The 20,635-nt window shown below is 35.5% G+C and overlaps 4 protein-coding genes across 4 annotated transcripts; 2 read left to right on the top strand and 2 right to left on the bottom strand.

The window, feature by feature from the left end:
* Window positions 1-111: 111 nt before the first annotated feature.
* Window positions 112-2,001, bottom strand: LOC110379119 (63 kDa chaperonin, mitochondrial). Its single transcript, XM_021338636.3, has one exon. It carries the CDS (start codon window positions 1,889-1,891, stop codon window positions 185-187), a length of 1,707 nt encoding a protein of 568 aa, XP_021194311.3. The 5' UTR covers window positions 1,892-2,001; the 3' UTR covers window positions 112-184.
* A 473-nt stretch (window positions 2,002-2,474) lies between these two features.
* On the top strand, window positions 2,475-3,892 carry LOC110379113 (uncharacterized). Its single transcript, XM_021338632.3, has 3 exons — window positions 2,475-2,830; window positions 2,935-3,113; window positions 3,210-3,892. Exons 1-3 carry the CDS (start codon window positions 2,567-2,569, stop codon window positions 3,628-3,630), a joined length of 864 nt encoding a protein of 287 aa, XP_021194307.3. The 5' UTR covers window positions 2,475-2,566; the 3' UTR covers window positions 3,631-3,892.
* A 126-nt stretch (window positions 3,893-4,018) lies between these two features.
* LOC110379112 (beta-1,3-galactosyltransferase 5) lies at window positions 4,019-5,876 on the bottom strand. The gene is made up of 3 exons (XM_021338631.3): window positions 5,561-5,876; window positions 5,053-5,200; window positions 4,019-4,926 (listed from the first exon to the last, which is right to left on the bottom strand). The coding sequence occupies exons 1-3, from the start codon at window positions 5,724-5,726 to the stop codon at window positions 4,170-4,172; spliced, it is 1,071 nt and encodes a 356-aa protein (XP_021194306.3). The 5' UTR covers window positions 5,727-5,876; the 3' UTR covers window positions 4,019-4,169.
* A 2,692-nt stretch (window positions 5,877-8,568) lies between these two features.
* On the top strand, window positions 8,569-20,600 carry LOC110379094 (zinc transporter ZIP3). The gene is made up of 5 exons (XM_021338604.3): window positions 8,569-8,956; window positions 14,566-14,950; window positions 17,861-18,068; window positions 19,598-19,730; window positions 20,079-20,600. The coding sequence occupies exons 1-5, from the start codon at window positions 8,680-8,682 to the stop codon at window positions 20,084-20,086; spliced, it is 1,011 nt and encodes a 336-aa protein (XP_021194279.2). The 5' UTR covers window positions 8,569-8,679; the 3' UTR covers window positions 20,087-20,600.
* Window positions 20,601-20,635: the final 35 nt, after the last annotated feature.

The following is a 20,635-nucleotide window of genomic DNA, read 5'->3' as shown; positions in this document are numbered from 1 at the left end:
CGATATGACCTAAGCAACTGACCGAGTTTCCAAAATGTTTCAGAAACTGTATCCGAAAAATTGTCCCTTATAAAATTCGTGGCTTTCAAACAATAAATAAAAACAATAAAGTAAAAACTAAAGTAAATTTTATTAAATTTAAAACAAATGTTGTAGACATTAAATATATTATTATTAAACCATACTAATAGTCACCACCTCCAAGAGCAGAATAGTCTGGTGATGGTGGTTCCTTTTGTTTTGGCATGTCACAAATAACTGCTTCGGCGGTAGTTAGTAATGACGCTACGCCACTAGCATCAGTTAAAGCTCTTCTTACAACTTTAGTAGGATCTATTATACCTTTCTCAAGCATATTCACATATGAATTATTTAACGCGTCATAACCATATTCGGGGCCCATGTCTTCTACTTTCGATACAACCACTGCCCCATCGAAACCAGCGTTAGAAGCAATAGTTATGCAAGGCGTACGCAAAGCTTTCTTAACAATGGAGACACCAATTTCTTGATCTTTATTTGAAGGCTTTAGCTTGTCCAGAGCAGGTATACATCGCAGAAGTGCTGTTCCACCTCCAGGTACAATGCCTTCTTCAACTGCTGCTCTAGTAGCATTTAATGCGTCATTGACACGATCCTTTTTCTCGTTCACTTCGACCTCGCTACAGCCTCCTATTAATAGTACAGCTACGCCAGCCTGTAGTCTGCCCAAACGCTCAATAAGCCTTTCGCGGTCATAACTATTTGTAGCTGTTTCTAATTCTTCTTTTATTTGATCGATGCGTTGTTTTATTTCATTTTGATCACCCCTCCCTTTTAGTAAAAGGGTTGAATCCTTTGTAATGATTACTTCACCAACTTGACCAAAACTCTCAGCCTGGCAATCCTCTAGCCTTATTAAGTTTGCATCATCTTCGAAAAGCACACCACCAGTTGCGGCAGCCATGTCAAGCAAAGAATTTGTTCTATGTTCGCCAAAACCAGGAGCTTTGACTGCTACTACCGGTAAACCAATTTTCAATTTATTCACTACTAATACGGACAATGGTTCACCGTCATAATCTTCCGCAATTATGACTAGCGGTTTCTTATGTGCATTTGCTAACTCTAATGCTGGAACCACCTGTGACGCATTGTATATTTTCTTTTCAGAGTACAGAATTAAGGCGTCATTGTATTCGACTTTTGGACCTTTAGTTGAATTTATGAAATATGGTGAAACGTAACCACGGTCAAACTTCATGCCTTCTATGACTTCTAGTTCATCTTCTAATGTTTTACCATCTTTAACAGTAATGACACCATTTTTGCCTACTCTGTTCATAGCGGCCGCAATTAATTTACCTATGGATTTATCACCGTTTGCGGATATTGTAGCTACTTGTTCTATTTCCTCCGAAGTGTTTACTGCTTTAGACATTTCCTTTAATTTTTGTTTAACGGTTTCAACCGCTAACATAACTCCCTTTCTTATTTCAATAGGATTAGCACCCCTGGATATATTTTCAAATCCTTCTTTCGCAATAGCGCGTGCTAATACTGTAGCTGTGGTCGTTCCATCTCCAGCCTCTTCGTTGGTTTTGTTTGCTACATTCTGGACCAGCTTAGCACCAATATTCTGGAATTTATCTTTTAATTCAATTCCTTTGGCTACAGTCACACCATCTTTTGTTATTTTAGGAGCTCCTAAATTTTGTTCCAAAATTACATTACGTCCTTTTGGGCCCATAGTGACAGCGACGGCATCCGCTAAGATATCAACTCCCTGTAACATGAGAGACCGAACGTCCGGCCCAAACCTTACTTCTTTTGCGTAAAAGCGACATGAATTAATATTTGTTGCTTTAAAATATTTAAAAGTATTTCTCGTTATATGCGATGAACGATACATTTTTAAAATTAGCCCACTTTTCAACTTGACGTGAACGATCTTCTTGAAATAAAATAGTATCGACGATGATAGTGTGCGTAATGTTTGAATGAGGAATACAATTTAAATTAGAACAGTTTTTTTCTTCATAATATTACCAGCGTGCATATTGCCTGTTGGCTATTTCGATCTACATGGTAAATAAAGTAGAGAAGGGATCGTAGGATTCCGTTCTAAAAATCGAGTGGGAAATTATGCAGGGTTAAATTATTATACATAGTGTAGGACGTCCTCAGGCACGGTGGAGTTGCGCAAGACGGCTGGCAGGAGCTGGATGCGAGAAGCCGAAAATCGATCTCAGTGGCGTGCACTTGGAGAGGCCTATGTCCAGCAGTGGACTGCGATAGGCTGATGATGATGATGATGATGATGAAATTATTATTAATGTTTTGCCTTAATATAAAGTGTTAAATAAAAAGTAAGTACATATCTTATTTACCTGTTTAATAGTAATCGTATTTTGTTGTATTGGTCATCTCTATCACCGATTTGATGGTGACAATCAAGTGACTGACAGTGACAATGTCATCAACAGTTGGGTATCTACATGGTATCTATCTGCCGAGTGCCGTCATTGAATTTTAAAAGTAACGGCAACAAGTTGTTTTGTTGAACGTATGAACTCCTAATTTTAAAATGAATTCATCAAACAAACCCATTATTTTAAACTTAGAAATAGGTGACCAATTAACCACAATATCTTGTGGTCATGTTCTGGTGGAGCTAATCAAGTTTATCGCTTATCAAAGACTGCAAATACCTTATTCATATCAGTGGTTAAAACATATTGTTACGAAGAAAAAAATAAGCGAAGACGAGGAAGTAAAGGAAAGTTTTCAATCTGAAAGACACTTTCGGGCAGCGTCAACAGCGTTGGAAAACTTGGATTTCATTCTAAAGGTTACATTTTCTTATATCTTTTTATGTTTTTCCTGTGTGCTATTTCGGATACTATATCCTCGTGTTAAATTCCTTGGTCGTTATTGATGGAATTGATGTTACAGAGTCTTCAAAAAGAGATTGGTGGTCCGTCAATCCCTGAGGAAGTGTGTATCAGTCTTGGTGCTACTCCAGTGACCTGTAAGGAGATGTACAGGGTACTCCTGCCAGTAGCATGCCATAAGCCACAGTGTCACTCTACACTCATAGCCAATGATCAGAAAATACAGAGAAGTGTATTTAGGTAAGAAATCATATTGTTGATCATAAATCAATTCTTTAAAATTATACTCTTATTATAGTGTATGATTTGTAACATAAATTCACATTTGTTTTTCAGGACATTAGTGACATCAGAAAAATTAAGCCAATTTTTCTTCAACCAGCTCTCACCAACCAACCTATATGTTTTTATTAAGAAAAAGCTTGTGAACAATCTAGACACAATACTTGACAATGAAAACTTTGTCTTTACAAGTGGTTGTAGAATACCAAGAAACTCTAAAATAATTGTTCTGGACTTCAGAACTAAAACATTTGACAACCTCACCTGTTGCAATGAGTTTCAGATATTTGGAGATATGGTTTCTGAGAACCCCCAAAACTTAGTAATAGAACCTTCTGATGAGAATGATGATGAATTCAATGAGATTGAATCCACAGATGATGTGAAGTGGTATCAGTCTTCTTATGTTATGAAGGGATTTAAAGACTGTATTGTTAATGGCAGTTCTATTACGAACGCCTGGCTCAATTCTTGACTGAGTGCAAACATAGCTCAATTTAATATTTTTTTATTGATTAAAACTTATATTATTGTTAGTGCAACTTTGCATTATTATCGACTGACATTTAATAACTTGATGTTATGATTATTGTTTTAGTTTTCCTTACAATGTATAAGTTAGGTGTAATAGGCAAATTTTTATATTGATTAGTAGAAATTATCACATTTAAGACTTTACAAATAGACATAATTTCAATGTGTGCCATACTGTTTCATCATGTTTACAATTAATCAAATTCTGTGTTTGAATTTGATATCTGTTTGACATTGTTCACTAATAATAAATCATAATTAATTAAATGTTTAATAAAGAAGTAACAATGTTTTTATATGCATAATCCTTCATATCCTGTGCAATGAAACTTAACAACATGTGCAAAGTATAGTATAGTTGATAAATAAATCAACACTTCAATTGAATACTGGTAAAAGCTTTACTGATAACTTCATGTATATCATCTTTCTGTTAATACTGCACCTTGATACCATTATTCCATGTAAAAAAATTCATGATTATTTTAATTTCACATACTGAATTTCTGCTTTACCACCGTCACCAAATATGGTGCGTTCCTTGTGTGCAATACATTTTTTTTCTAAATCTTGATCCTGACTTCTCACAGTACAGTTCCCCCAACTATTACAATTTCTAATGGCATCATTAAATTCCAGTATTAAGTTATTTCTTCCACCATTTGGTCCTACTACATAATCGCATTTTATTGATTTCTTTATCATATCATTTAGGCAACATTCAAGTAACTCATAATATGCTAGCCAGAATTTGTCTGGTAATTGTTTTAACTTAACCCCAAGTGACTCCCTGAGAAGCCCAGAGACAAAAATGTCATCTATCCAGAAGTATGGGTGATAGATTGCTTCGTCACATAGTACGGCTGCTACTTTAGGGGTTGTTATATAATACCAACCAGAGAGATAAGATGGATACTCTGATCTTGGATACTCGTCATACGTAACATACCATTTGTTTTCTTTATTCCTTCTAGGCTTGGTATTGTTCAACATGTAGCCCATTAATAAGCCAGTAGGATTGTCAATTGTTTTAAGTAAATTGTATGTTTTGTTCAAGTTATACACAGTGTCATCATCCACTTTGAGAATGAATGATGCTTCATGGCATGTTGTGGAGGCCCATTTCAAACCCATCAAATGTTTGTATGTTAAGTTTCGGTAATTTTCTACAAATTTTCCTTGTAGAATGTCACCAAAAGTGTTGTTTTCATCATTTATTGCAGATTGACTTATGTATCTGGAATATAAATTAGATTTTGATAAATTTTTAGTTGCTTACAAACTGAGGTAATATTTTATTCTTTATACTAATATTATGTGGAGCTTTTTGTAACAAATATTTCTGTCAATACTGAATACATACTTTTCTTTCTCAGGGATTTGGGCCAGTAGAAATACTCTGGTTGCATTTATTTTTCTCAGTTCCTCGGCAGGCATAGCTCTCCTGTGAGCACTCCTTAATTCTACATGTCCTACGTACGAGGTCACAATAATTACTAGAAATGTTTGGCCTGAAATCATAGACGAAAAAATTATGAATAAAGTACCTATATCAGGTGCAAAAATAGCAAGTAATTTTGTATCTAGATTTAGTTTATAAAACAGTAGTTTATAACTAAACGTGTCGAATATAAGAAGTACTAGCTGGTGCCCGCGACTTCGTCTGCGCAGGTTTAGTATTTCGAACAATATGTTTACAAATTGTAGCCTATGTGTTATTCTGATGTATAAGCTATATTATTGTAAAGTTTCATTAAAATCCATTCAGTAGTTTTTGCGTGAAAGAGTAACAAACATCCATACATACAAACTTTCGCGTTTATAATATTATATTAGTAGGATAAACTGATACTACTTCAAAAAGTATTTACTTTTGCATGTTGTGCTGTCTGGTTTAAGAGTTACATCTCTTAACGTGTAACTTTTTCTCCTAAGAATAGTAACAGTGTTATGAAATTCTGTTTTAGATTTCCAATAAATCCAAGACGTTAATACTATTCCAAAAAGTAAACTCATGTAAACAAACTTTCTCCGCATTTTTAAACAATATTAGCATACGTATCACGACATTCACAGCCTTATGGTATGAGCACTAATTTAACAACTCGTTATTTTGTCACCATTACATCGTTTTATTTAAATAAAAATAATAAAAAGTGATTTTAAAGCTGTTGGCTGCTGGCTGAAACAGCTGTTTTGTATTTTGACTTTTAAAATTTTGACAGATGCGTACTTGCTGTCAAAGGTCAATTCACTTACTCTTTATTAGAAAATAAATATTACAAATTCACATAATATGAATTGTTAGCAACATATAATGTTATTAACAATATTTTCAATAAATCTGCGAATGTATGGCACACCGGGCTTTTTTAATACCAACAGTAATCATAAGGGGAACAGAATTTATTATTGTAGTGATCCGAGTTGTAGGTACCGACTACATAATTAGGAACCTACCAACATCCTTCAAATAACCATTGATTACGATAAGCGATAACCCCATATTTTACGGCATCTTCTTCAATTAAATTGATCATCACGAAAACAATACACTATACTTTCTTATTAATTATTTTATGATATGGTATTTATTGATAGGGTATGGTTTCATGATATGTTAATCCTCAGCGGCGGCCCTAGCCATTGCGAGGCTACGTGCGGCAGATCTATGCGAGGCCCTTTGTCCTACGTGAAAAGTATGTGTTGCGAGAGTAGGCTGGTGTTTTGATTTAGCTAAACGTCATGTTAGAGGAGAAATGCTCAAGTTAAACAAATTAATAAAATTTTATTTTTACTACAGTTTATATTTAAAGAATCATCAATTATCCTTGGCAGTCGTTACGGGTAGTCAGAAGCCAGTAAGTCTGACACCAGTCTAACCAAGGGGTATCGGATTGCCCGGGTAAGTGGGTTGAGGAGGTCAGATAGGGCAGTCGCTTCTTGAAAAGCACTGGTACTCAGATGAATCCGGTTAGTCCGACCCCAACCAGTGGCGGCGTAGCATCGGGTAGCACCCGGGGCGAACTACCTATTGAGCACCCAAAAAAAAACGATAAAATATCGTCACAGAGTAAAAAAAATCGTGTAGAAATTTGGGACACGAATTAACCCAAACATATCTTCAAAAACCGGTTAATTAGGCCGCGAGCGTAGCGAGCGTGAAATTTTTGAGTTTTGGAACACAACAGTACTCAGACAAGTTTGAAAAAAAATGACCGTAAAGTGAAGGAGCCGCGAGTGTAGCGAGCGTGAAATTTTAATTTTTTGGGACGCAAAGATTAAAAAAAATAATTAAAAAAACAATGCAAAGTGAAAGGCGCGAGCGCAGCGAGCGCGATATTTTTGAGTTTTTCACCACAACAGTACTCAAACAAGTTCGAAAAAAAAACTACTATAAAGTGAACCAGCTGCGAGCGCAGCGAGCGCGAAATTTTTTGAGTTTTGGGACACAAGAGTCCAACGCTTACAAATAGCGCCTAAACAGCTTAGAAATATCCACCGTAAAGTGAATTTTCTAATTATTTGTTTGAGGACTCTCAAAAACTCAGAATTAAGCACAAATAAAAAGAAACCGTGACTGAAGCGAGCGTCAGTTGTTTTTGCTACTTCGGTGCTCTAGCTTTTTGTTAGATTGAGGACTCGAAAAGTAAGCGCAGAATAAATTAGAAATGAATAAAAAACCGCGAGCGAAGCGAGCGAATTTCTTTCTAACTTTGAGGAATTAAGTAATCAGGTAAAAACAAAAATACAAGAGAGGGGTGACACCCCTCTCAGTCCCGCTTCAAGGACTTAAAAGCGGCGCTACCTAGGTTCGGCTAAAAAAGGATGAAAAAAATAAAACAAGTGGAAAGTAAAGCACCCACGAGCGCAGCGAGCGCAAAAATTTTTGACCGTTGGGTCACACCTAAAGTTGTATAACAAATAATAGCGCAAGGTGAACCCGCGAGCGTAGCGAGCTCGAAAATTTTTGAGTTTTGGGACATAAAAGTACTCTAATCAAGTTAGAAGGAAAGGTAATATCAAGTAAACAGCCGCGAGCGTAGCGAGCGCGAATTTTTTTAAATTGTTTGTATAAGTAAATGCAGAATGAATTAGAAATAAAGACTTTCTTGAACCAGATATATATTTTTTTTATATCAGTGTGAGCGCGAGGCCCCCCCAAGCGCGAGGCCCTGTGCGAAGGCACAGTTCGCACACCCCTAGGGCCGCCACTGTTAATCCTTAATTAACACGGGTTATCACGGGTACCTTACCTACCTGCCTTTGGTACCGTAGCGTACCTATTTAACCAAACACAGGTAGTATAGGCGGTAGACCCAGCCTACACGTTGTGAGAAGAAAGTTTCTAATACATATGATAAAAGACGATCGCTTTCCTCTGTATCAAATATTTTTTATTAGGTAGAGGTAAAGAGCGTAACGGGAGGGTTCATTAATTTAAATTTAAACACACGCACAGATTTGCCAAGGCTTCTCGCTTCAAGGCTGTTCCGAGTGTGTACATATTTATATTGATTGCCGTAAAACAACTGTGAACAATCTTACAATTTTGTTATACAAGTTACCTAAACCTTAATTTTACTCTTATGAGGCTAGGTACCTAAATTTTAATATTTTCTAGATATTTCCATTACAAAGTGGCGAATAATTATGACTTATAGGATTTATGACCATTGATTTGTGTAATCGAGTAAGCTTAGCTACTCTTAATAAGTCACGTATATTTGGATAATGATGACTTTAAACCTTTCGATTATATGGCCGGAATGCCCGATTATAGCAAGTAGCAGCTTATTGATGCGACAGCGAACAAACTACTGTCATTTTTATCATTAATAATGAGTTGTTATCAAGAGCCCGCCTACAAGCGCAGGAGCGCAGGAAGCTCAGTCGACTGATCGTTGATCAGACAGCGACGCGTGCGCAGCATACTGTGCGGCTACCGACCGTTCTGCGGAACTAAATTAATTAATTTCCTGACATAAATATGGCATCCAAAATGAGTTTAACTCTGGACGTTGAGGCCGAGGCCTTAACAGCCAAAATAATAACAATGGTGTGCCTTTTCGGGATTTCTATGGTGACGGGCTGTTTGCCAATGGTAATATCCTTAAAATACGACTGGTTCAAGACGAGTGACTCCAACTTGCGTTCCTCCAATCAGCTGGTAATGGGATTACTCGCGTTCGGAGGGGGAATACTGTTCGCGACCACCTTCATGCACCTGCTGCCCGAAGTTGATGAGAATATTGAAGCTTTACAAGGTGAGTAAATTAATTTAATTATGTACCTCAAATTAAGATTTTCTTAAAAAATGTTAGGTGCGATTTTAAATTAAACTACCTTCAGTAAGCGATTTTTAAGTAGCACTTTAGCTTATTAGTCAAATGTCATCGAGGAACCAGATTTTGTTCTATTTCATCAGTGTGCATTGCTGAATGATCTTAAAGATTTTATCGATGCATTATGCAGCAGTGTGCACGTGTCTAGGTACCATATCGGCATTAATGTAATGTGTATTTAACGCAGATGCCATAAAACACTATTGTAAGTGCGATTAAAGACGGTTGCTCCGTTGCATTTTGTAACATTTAATGAAATAAAAATAAACGTCTTTAATTTAATATAGAGCGTTGTTTTTCACAGAGATGGTGTACTTTAGCTTATATTTACATAGCTGTCCTGTTAAGATACATACCTACAAACAATTTAAAGTACTAAATTATAATTCAATGTTATTCTCGCGGCTTAGGTAATTTTCTTACATTAATGTTAGTAAATAAATTCAAAATGCAAAATTAACGTTAGAGAATTATGAGTTGAGTATATACCTATCTACTTCTGTCTTCTGCATTAGCGTGGGCATAGTACCGTCTACGACCACAATGTACGCAGATAGGATATAATTTCACTCTATTGGAATCATTAATGCTCCAAGCTGCAGATTTGACTTAAGAAAACTGAGGCCTTATAACTGTCGCGCTATTACGATAAAGGGCATTAACAAATACTTATAAGTAAGAATTATCGATATTTCTGAATTGTAATAATTCATTCGATTATTTTATAACTGTTGTAATTAATGTGATGGACGTAAAGGGTAATTATTTCCTATGGGCAGTGGCGGCCCTAGGGGTGTGCGAACTGTGCCATCGCACAGGGCCTCGCGCTTAAGGGGGCCTCGCGCTACAACCCACCCTAATATAAAAAATATATAATTAATTCCGAGTTTAATTTGAGAGTCCTTAAACAAACAACTTAAAAAAATTCGCGCTCGCTACGCTCGCGGCTGTTCACTTGACAGTGCTTTTCCTTCTAACTTGATTAAAGTACTTTTATGTCCCAAAACTCAAAAATTTTCGCGCTCGCTACGCTCGCGACTTCACCTTGCACTGTTGTTTATTATACAAGTTTAGGTGCTTTAGGGACCCAAAGCTGAAATTTTTTTGCGCTCGCTACGCTCGCGGGTGCTTTACTTTCCGATTGTTTTCTTCTTTTCATCCATTTTTAGCCGAACCTAGAAGGTAGCGCCGTTTTTAAGTCCTTTTATTAACAAGAAAATAACTCCTAGTTTCCGTATGAACTTTCTTATTTACGACGTTCGAACTACTCAAGTCACAATCTTTCAATACATAGGGGTCACTTGGGCACCCGGGCGCTACATGAGCTAGAGACGGCCCTGAATCAGTTATACGAAGAGCTGAATATTATCTCGGTGCTGAAATATATATATTAGAAAATAATTTAACTGAAATTTATCAAACTACCGAAATAGTCTTGAGAATTCGAATAATAAAATAATAATATCGAAAAAGCAGTTTTTCGAGGCTTAAAATTATTAAAACATGTTTAAGGAATTCGATGGCACAAGATTGACTTTCAGCCCTTGCTATTATTTCGATCGAAAATGATGTTGCTCATTCATTCGATTACTCTGCATTAATTAAAGATTTTAGTATTAAGAAAAGTCGCAAGCATCAGATCATTTCAATATACATATTATGTTAATTTTGTGATTCTTTAAATATTAACTGTAGTAAAAATAAAATGTTATTAATTTGTTTAACTTGAGCATTTCTCCTCAAACATGACGTTAAATCAAAACACCAGCTTACTCTCGCAACACATACTTTTCACTTTGGACAAAGGGCCTCGCATAGACCTGCCGCACGTAGCCTCGCAATGGCTAGGGCCGCCACTGCCTATGGGTCTTTAATTGTAACAGGAGGGTACTTTGTCTACTTATATTTGGCATATGCCTAGGTAGGTAGGAACCGATAATTTGAATACGTAGACTTTTCAAAGTACGTTTAGAAAAGAGTAAGGACATAAAAATATAGGTATTTCCCAGAAGTTCAGCAAATGATGCAAATAAATGGTATCGTGTGTATTTATACACACGTTTCAATTTACCAATTTATCGGATGTTCCGAGTTGTTAATGCGTTAGTGTATTCAAAATTTTCACAGTTAAGTGTTAACAAGTCTACATACTTAGTCAAGTTAGTAATGCGTCTTTCCATGCTAGGAAATATGGGTAGATTCCTAAGTAGGTACTTAGTTGTTTTCCATCATCATGATTACAGATTTACTTATTCTAAGACTTTATAGGTATTTTGCTCTTTTGTAAGAACTTTTATAACGTTTCTTTTTGGCTTTAACTTGGCATAACTCCGTACGCAGCTTCCGTAGATAGTGCTGAGCGCAGTCGTGAGCTTGTAATAGATTTTTAATTGCATTTGTATTAACTTTCTAATATTCGTTACCTAAACAATCTACTTACATAAGTGTACATGCTTTATGTACCTTTTCTATAGTAGGCTTTGGGGGAAATTATTTAATTACTGAATAGTTAAGAATTTAATTGTCAGAGTTGATTAGCTATAATATAGCTGCTATATCATACTCACAGGATTATCATGCCAATGTTAAGGACATTCAATTGTTAAAAACTTAGTCGCAGATTTGATTTAAACGGATTAATGTAATAATGAAATAACGACGAGGTATTTATTTAAAAACATTCACTTCAGGCTTACTTTCACTGATTGCTTGATCTTCAATAGGTAGGTAAGTCTTGATACAGCAAAGTTTTAAACTTTCGAGTTTGTAGGTTGAAAGTTTTGGGTAGGTATGTAGAATCGATCGAATGCAGCGAATCAGGGTCCAAATATCAAAATAAAAAACTAAAATTTGCTCGAGTACCCATAATCCGTACTTTTATTTTGTTTTTATTTTTTTTTCTCTTATCGAACAATGAATTCCAAAAACAAGATTACGAAATATGAACGGACCGACGGCGAGCGATGTAATCGGTCAAACCAATTATCACTAAATCAATTGATTATTTATTAATGTCTAGATTATTTCGTAAAGCTCCCTGCTTTTATCGAATCTGCACATCACTAGACATCATTTTAAGATAAGTTATCATGTTCTCCGGGGGTTTTTTGACCATGCAATTTTTTTTTGTTTTCATTTGTGTGGCCTTGTTCTAATCCTAAAATCCTTAATTCTCGTTTATAACCATCATATAGGGACATATCTATTCTTTAGGCACCTAACTAGGCAGGTTCTTCTACCTTCGCTTTAAAGATTTGGTTCCTATATCTCACGTAATTTTTCTCATTTCGTCAAGAAAATACCTATGTCATGCGAAACTGTTAAGCTCAAGACGGGAAAACTCGCAAATCGCTTTTAAAAATAGATTTTGTGATACTTGTTTTGATAATTCTAAAAATACTTTTCAAATAACGAAAGAAAAAGAACATTATTTTTATTCCGTACCTACGTAGTGTCTATGACTCTACGTTCCTCTTCAAAAAACCGGTCGCTGTCACCGTTCTAAGTTTTATTCGATAAAACCGTAATCGATTCAAATTATTACCGTGTGAACTAGGAGACATGCTTATCTACCATGTAACGCTGTAGGTTCTTACTGTACATGGTTGACCGGTTGTCTTTGATTATTTAGGTAAGTTAGTAAGTACACTGCTCCACAGCTTCTTTAGATTTTCGGTAGGGCCAATAAATCTTTAGAAAAATATAAATCCCAAAGAAAAGTTGAGGTAAAGTTTGTGAATTAGGTACCTACCTACTACAACTAAAATCACGGCCCATTGTAAAATTCATCTATTGCATAATTAACAGATTAATTATCGTGAATGAGTAGGAAGGTAAGTACATGAGAGCAGTGAAGGTTGTCAGACCGACATGAAAGGTCATGGTGGTCACGTAACACCATAGCTGTCACGGTGATGAGAGCACAATGAGGTCTAATCGCATTAAGTATACCGTGAGACTGTATCCCATGCCTACAGTTCGAAAGCGGTGAAGGGCTCTTTGGAAACAACCAGAGACTATAGCACCATTTACTCTCTAGGTTTCATAGTTAGACTTAAAAAGTTTTTCCTATGTTTAAAAGTCTTTGGTTTGAGTCACTCAAATATAGGTAGACTAACAGACAGCAGTTATTAATTGATGGATTTAGATAATAACGTTATCTAGCCTGTCTGTGCCTAAAGATTCTTTGCAGTTTTCCCTGTCTGGAGATTTCCAGATAATTTTGGTTTGATATTGTACTTAAACATTTTATGGTGAATGCGGATGTCAACTTTCAGAGAGCATAAGTTGAAATTGCAATAATTTATATCGTATTTTTTATACGGTTGTTAACTAGATGGGTAAATAAAATTAGTCTCTGATGATTGATAACACAGCCTAAAATCGCAAATGAATTTGTTGAGAAATTCTCAATTTAAAGATAGTTAAGTAGGTACTTATTTATGTTTGAAGAAGGTTATCATAGGCTGCTGAACCTGTAGGTACCTACAACTTAAGGACACCAAGCACTTTTATAGAACCTGTTTCAATTACTGGTTTGAATACTAAGCCCTTACGATTTGATGTTTAGATATCGAAAGTTTAATCATTTCTCATTGAAGTTACAATGTTGATAATCTTTCTGACATGGGTAGGTATAGTTGTTAATTTTGGCTGTACTGATACATGCCCTACAATATCATCAGCCCTGAGACTCGGAATCACGGGATGAGGATAGACGCCGAGAAAAAATGTCCTTTCCTTATCTTCATGATAAGTATCAATGTTGCTGTCACTGTTGAACTAAGGATGCTGTAATTAAGTTGTCCAATGCCTGAAATTATGTAGGAGTTTGCCTTCTTAAAAGCAGGTGACGGCTCTCGGTGTAATGTATTCGAACCGTTTATCCTCAAAAAAAATATGACCTGATTTTTTCACGATTGCCAAACTTAGCTTATATGTCTGGTCATTGTGCAGAGTAATAAAATAAAAATAACTACTCATCGTAAAAAGCATTATTATTGATTATAATCTACTTACGTGTTTGAAATCATGCAGGTAATACTCGTTTAATATTCGGATTAAGGCTGTAAAATATCTCACATTCAGAACTGATAACTAGGTTCTAATGGCTTTAATATAATAATCGTCGAAATATAGCGATAAAATACAATCAAAGCCAATATTGATTACCAACAACGATTGAATCTGAGGAATTCATGCATGCATCACATTTTTGTAATACGCTTACATAAGTGTTAGGTAAACCGCACAATGTAAATATAGAATTAACTAAGATATGAAGGAAAGTATCATAAATATCTAAGAAAATTATCTAGATTTTAACATAGTAAGTAATTTAAAGTAATACATGGTTAGAGTAATGAAGAGTAATGTCGGATTACCTGTATCAATTAATAGGTAATAAACAGATGACTTGATGCAATACATGTCGATTTCTCAAAAGGTTTTTATAATTTAAAATTTATAGGTAAAGCACGACTTCCGATTACAATTCCTTTTACTAACTAATTTTGTATGTCAAATTCCAGAGGCCGGCGATCTCGCAGACTTCCCGCTATTCCTGGCTGGGCTCATAATGTGCGGAGGTTTCTTCATGATCTACTTAATTGAAGAGCTGGTGCACCTGTACATCAACAGCCGACAGAACAAGAAGAAGGATAACACCTTCGCCAAGCCTTTCCGCATGAGGAAGAGTTCTTTGGCAGGAGGATCGGTTGAAGCAGCAGTTGAGCCGAGCGAAGAGAAGGAATTAGAGAATGATGGGAAGCAAGCAGGTCACAGCCACCTGGTGATGAACGATGAAGATTCAGTTGCGTCAGCTCTGAGAGGGTTGCTTATAGTGTTGGCGCTCTCCGTTCATGAACTTTTTGAGGGACTCGCTGTTGGTTTGGAGTCTTCAGTAGGAAATGTATGGTAAGTAGATACCAAACTTGACATACAATTTTGATTTCACATCTCCTAGAGGGAATAATATGAATTTATATAGCCAAGCCCTGGAGGCTCAAGTTCTATAGTCCAGCTTTGGGTAATTGCCCTTTTAATCACAAGCAATTACCTACGCTATGCCTTGTGGCATTCCATTTGCATACAAAGCTTAGCTATATCATATTCTTTTGTACTTAATGGTCATGTTTAAGAAGTTAGTCATACTCCTACACCGCATAAAGGCCCTTGTCTCCCACAATCATTGAAATAATTACAAGTTGAACTGTTATCTAGAGAAACTAATTATGATCTACTGACACGGATATAAAGACCGATAAGGAAGGTTCAAACACAAAATACAAACAAAAATAATAATTTTCCTGTCCATATTAGCCTAAAATACGTGCTATATTTGGTGAGATATGATAGGTAAACAGCGTACACGCGCGTTTGCTGAAAGATTTGTTCGATAAGTGAACCGGTTCTGTGCTGACAAGAAAAGGCTCGTATTCGTCATGGCAATAAATCGATACAAGTGAAGACAATCAGTCGATTGCTTTAGTCTCGGGCTGCCTGAAGTCACGTAAATTTTATCTAAAGATTTTGTAGTACACTTACATATGAAAATTACGACACCTGTCACTTCGACGATACGCTATCGAATATGAGGCGTTTGATTAGACGCATCTTATTTAAATATTAGAACTGTTGGGAAAATCGATAGCTTATCAATACCTACCTGTATGTACGTAACTTGATGGATTAGGTGCAAGTGAGACATCATTCTATGCGCTTGACCACGAGATTAGGCTATTTTAAGGTTTCTTGCCTTAGAAAACATATTTTTAGAGTAGGTACGGGAATACAGCTGATGCACTTTGTGGCCGATTTAAAATTCTATAGTTTGCTTTGTTGCCGAGGAAATGTTGTAAGGAAGTCCTTCAGAATAGGATTATTTTTTCAGTCCAGATAAATACAAATAATGGTATTACAGATAAAAAGTACGTGTCAAGTGGCACAAGCACTTCTGTCGAGCACTTGCCTCCTTTAGTTAAAGCCTATGGACTTGTCACAAGTGTGATTCAAGCTGTAGGCAGGTAATGGATTACAAATACCTACTTACTTACTCAGAATGTATTTTCCCAGACTATTTGGAAGTATGTAGATGTATTTTTTTATTTTAAAGAATGTAGTTAGTTAGGTGCTTAATATCATGAAAAGATCTTGATCTTGATTTACGCATATGTATATTGTGAAAACTGAAAAGAAATGGTTAATACGGTACCTAGTCATTACTGTCAGTCTTTCGGACGAAACTTACCAACTGAATAGTGGCTGAAATTCGGCTAGTCTTTCAGTGACATTAGCTGTGATCGATATTTCAGTTTTTCGGCTGAAACGAAGATATCTAGCTTGAAAAGTTTTATTATTTCTATAAATTGGTACATAGGTATGTATAGATAAAATTGCAGTACTTACCTACCTACTGACTTCATTCCGGTATTTTACGAGGTATTGCTTAATTTAATATTTTTATTACTTAAGTAGTGCGTCAATACCCAATTCAATAATAATCTTGTTCAATCGAAATATACTATAAAGTTTATAATATTACAGGAATCGATAAGATTAGGTACCCCGGATAGGTATTATAAAAAGGATTTAATAAGCTCATATAAGTTAAAGCTATTATTAAAGTATCTGTTATCTAAAGTTTTGCCAATAGGACTTAGATATTTCTTGTTATTATGCGTGATTGCTGGTGTGCTGGTGGCTTTAAGATTTACCTTCATAGGTACTTCTTCATACAAGCTACCTATCTACTATATGTATACCTAGGCACGTAATGGTACGTACTTATAAAATAACAAAATTGTACAAGAATTTTCATATTTGATATTTTTAACATAATTATGCATATCCACACTCGAAGGTGATTGTGATACAGCATTATGCTAAAAAAAATAAGAATAATTTTCCTAATGATATTATGCAGAAAGGCTTTATAAAAGTCTACCTTTCGGTATACCTACTACGTATTTAAAAACAAATAAATGGGCAGGTACATAAATATCTATTTTTGACACAGACACTTGACTTACCAGTGAATGAAAATAGTTAAAATATTGTTATCAACCAAACAATGTTACAATATTGGTTATTTGATAACTAATAATTAGGCTATATTGATTATCGTGAAAGCTACCGTATCATAAAAATATCAAAGATTTATACCTACATATTCGATTGTTGGCGGGAATTACCTGCAGTAAAACAATAAAAATAGCACACTTATTGTTTATTTTACATTCCCAATTTAGTACATAATTACAATAATCGTAATAAAGGTATTAAAATTAAGCTCTTAAGTGTCACGTTCTTGATAAAAAGGATGTTTGAGTATGATCACGTATTGATGGTAAAAGATAAAGCAATATGTACCTACCTACCTAATTATCGTTCATTGAATCTAAAGTATCAACCTTTCGAATGATTAATGAGGTATTCAAAATGTTATTTCGAAAATAAATTCTTCCTATCCTGTCAACAATATTTAACAAGGTATCCACAAACTCAAAATTACTTACCTAGGTGTAAAAATAGTAAAGTCCTGTAAGGTAAATACATACTAAACAATAACGTTTGGTCGTGTCGTAGTACTCTCACGCATACCTATGCACATGCATGCATGCAGCAAAAGTCACATCTTCCCTTGGCTTGTGGGTGTACAAAAGAGACAGAGTTGTCATGCAACCGAACCTATACTCGACACATGTTTCGCTTCCCCACTTTAGGAGAATGTCGAGAGAGAAAAGGTTGAGATCATAGAGGATATACATAATCATATAGTCTTTGGTTGAGATGGTACTAAAGACAGACCTTATTTTAAATCTCCAGGTACATGTTCGGAGCAGTATCAGCGCATAAGTACATAATCTCATTCTGTATCGGCGTGGAGCTGCTGGCGTCAGGCACCAAGAGATGGGTGTCTCTGGTCTACATCTTCACGTTCTCCTTTATGTCAGCTCTTGGCATTGGAATTGGTATCCTGCTGGTGGGAGGAGCCGGGGCTGTTGATGCCGGCGTTTACTCTGTGGTTTTACAGGTGAGTTCGGTTTAATTAGACTTTTAACTTTGTTTTCGCCTGTTAATTAGATTTAGTCAAAGAAGAGTTTGTGCTGAAAAAGATAGTAGAATTACTTGCTTTATACCTAAATCAAGGTTAGAAATCTTGTGCTAGATAACAATACAATTTAAAACAATGCTGTTCTATGGCATTTTCAATGACGCTCCTATTGTTAACACGTGGCCGCAGGACATTACGGATGGGCCATCATTTGCCCACATAGTGTTGATTTATTAGTTTTAAATTATAGGTGAATCAAGTACCTACATTGTACCTACTTTTATGGTCAGTTTTAACTAGGTTGAACCTCAAGGCTGCAATTTAATGAAGTACCTATGGTTTAATTTTATTTAATTAAATACCTTTGTAGATAAACACCCCACTTTATGTTTTTGAATTATTTATCTAGAACTAAGCCGTAGGTTAAATACTTAATTAATACTTACGGCCAGTTTCTTCATCAAAAGTTAAAGTAATGTCTAAAGTAACAGTAACGGTCAAATTCGTTTTTTCAAGGCTAAAGTGACAGCAAAATTCATAGAAAAATTGAATTTAACCGTTACTTTTACTTTAGACATTACTTTGACTTTTACTTTGGCTTTAACTTTTGATGAAGAAACTGGCTGTTAGTCGGCAAAAATAGCGCTGCCTGTAGATGAGTTAATTAGGCAACAACAAACTTGCATTCATAAAATCCGAACAATTAAAAATCAATTATCTACGTCACACTTCATTAGATCATTATCAGGATAAGATGGATGGTGAATTGAGTAGGTACTTATGATAATATCGTTTATGAAGCGCGAGCACGAGGAGGTAGTTGCCAACTCATAAGTAGATATAGTTTACAAACATCATTCTTTTAGGGTCTTAAGTAAGTTTTTCATTTCAAAAAACAAGATAAATGCGACATTTTTCGTTTCTAGTCCAAGGTCTAAACACACGCGCTTGTCTGGTTTTTAAATCACCTTGAAATAATGTATCCTATCTTAACACCTGCAGGTGCATTTTAATTAAACACAGGAGACTAATTAAAATGCAATTAACTAATTAATTAAAAATATTTGTTATTATTGTGCAGGATTTATTATCAGAGCTAATGAAATATATGATGATTTGACAATGACATGAAATAATTAAATGATTGATTAAAATTGATTTAAAAGATATGACGTAGGTACCTACAAAATGATAAAATTCTGCTACTGGTGGTTCTCCATCCACTACTGCAGGCCTAGCATGACTGCCATAGAAACAACTTTTGTTGACCAGAGGATCAACATAATGACAGATTGAAGAAAGATTTCTATCGACCCGAGCATGGCAATGTTTGACACCGAGAAAAGAAATGTTTCTTTTCTTCGATCGACATGAGTCTACAACGTAGAGCATGACGACTATTTACTTTTGACATTTGAGAATATATAGTTATGATTTATACCTACTCTTGGGTATTAGGTAGATCGGTATGTTAACAAGAATTTCACGTTCGACTGTTATGTTTCCAGGGTCTGGCGTGTGGTACCCTGGTATACGTGGTGTTCTTCGAAGTCTGGAAGGGCAGCAGCGGCCTTCTGCAGTTCTCGTGCGCACTGCTCGGCTTCACAGTCATGGTCATCCTCGAGCTCATTGTGGAACTTGGTAAGTTGTTTCATGAAGCTAGTATGTACTAGTATTAAATAGTGGATTTGTGCAATGGAATAAGTAACTGTCTTGTTGCTGGGGAGTTTGTTGCGCCACTTCTTCCCAGCAAAAGCACATAGGAAGAGGTGAAGGGTGGGCATTTTGGTCTTTTGTAAATTTCTGACGTCCAAAAAGTGCTGTTTTGTAGCCAACTTTGAATAAACGAATTTAGATTTTTTCTGTTAGGCGATGATGATATTCGGGAATTGTATCACTATCGACTTTTAGAGCCCTATTATTTCGCTCCAGGAACCTGATACTTTTGTAATCAGAAAAACTAAGTTTCTTATTTACTTATTGTTACAGCGGCGTGAAGATGTTACCACAATTACGGGAACGACATGGCATCACGGAATTTCGCCGATAAATAATAATTATTATGTCTTCTACCAAATTGTCACGTGTAACTTATAAGCTGAATATATTGTGCAGGATGACTCACATTTAGTCTAGACTAAATGTTTTCAGTCTTTCACGCTTATCTCACAGCCGTAGCTAACGTCTAGGACAAACTTAAATAGAGGAAAATGTGTCAGCTTCAAAATAATTATTGTCATCAATGCCATAGTTTGTTATTGAAAATAGTTATCTGTAACTAGTTGTTCGGAAAACGACGAGAATTCAGTGGTTTTGAGTGTAAGCAACATACGTATATTATACGTGATAGTTTTGTGTGAGGAAGTGATACCTAGTCAATTAAAAGTATTTAACGATCAGTCAGCCAGACTGAGATTTGTTAATTGATTATTATACAGTCCAGTTAGTTCCTTGGTTAATGTTTTGTAAGTATTGTATATAAATGTTTTATAATAAAATTTTACGAAAATATTGTTTTCTTATTTTCCTTTGGGAGTGGGTAAAAA

Source organism: Helicoverpa armigera, chromosome 20 (genome assembly GCF_030705265.1).
Source record: "Helicoverpa armigera isolate CAAS_96S chromosome 20, ASM3070526v1, whole genome shotgun sequence".
Classification (NCBI taxonomy): Eukaryota; Metazoa; Arthropoda; class Insecta; order Lepidoptera; family Noctuidae; genus Helicoverpa; species Helicoverpa armigera.
This window is presented reverse-complemented; position numbering and strand designations above follow the sequence as displayed.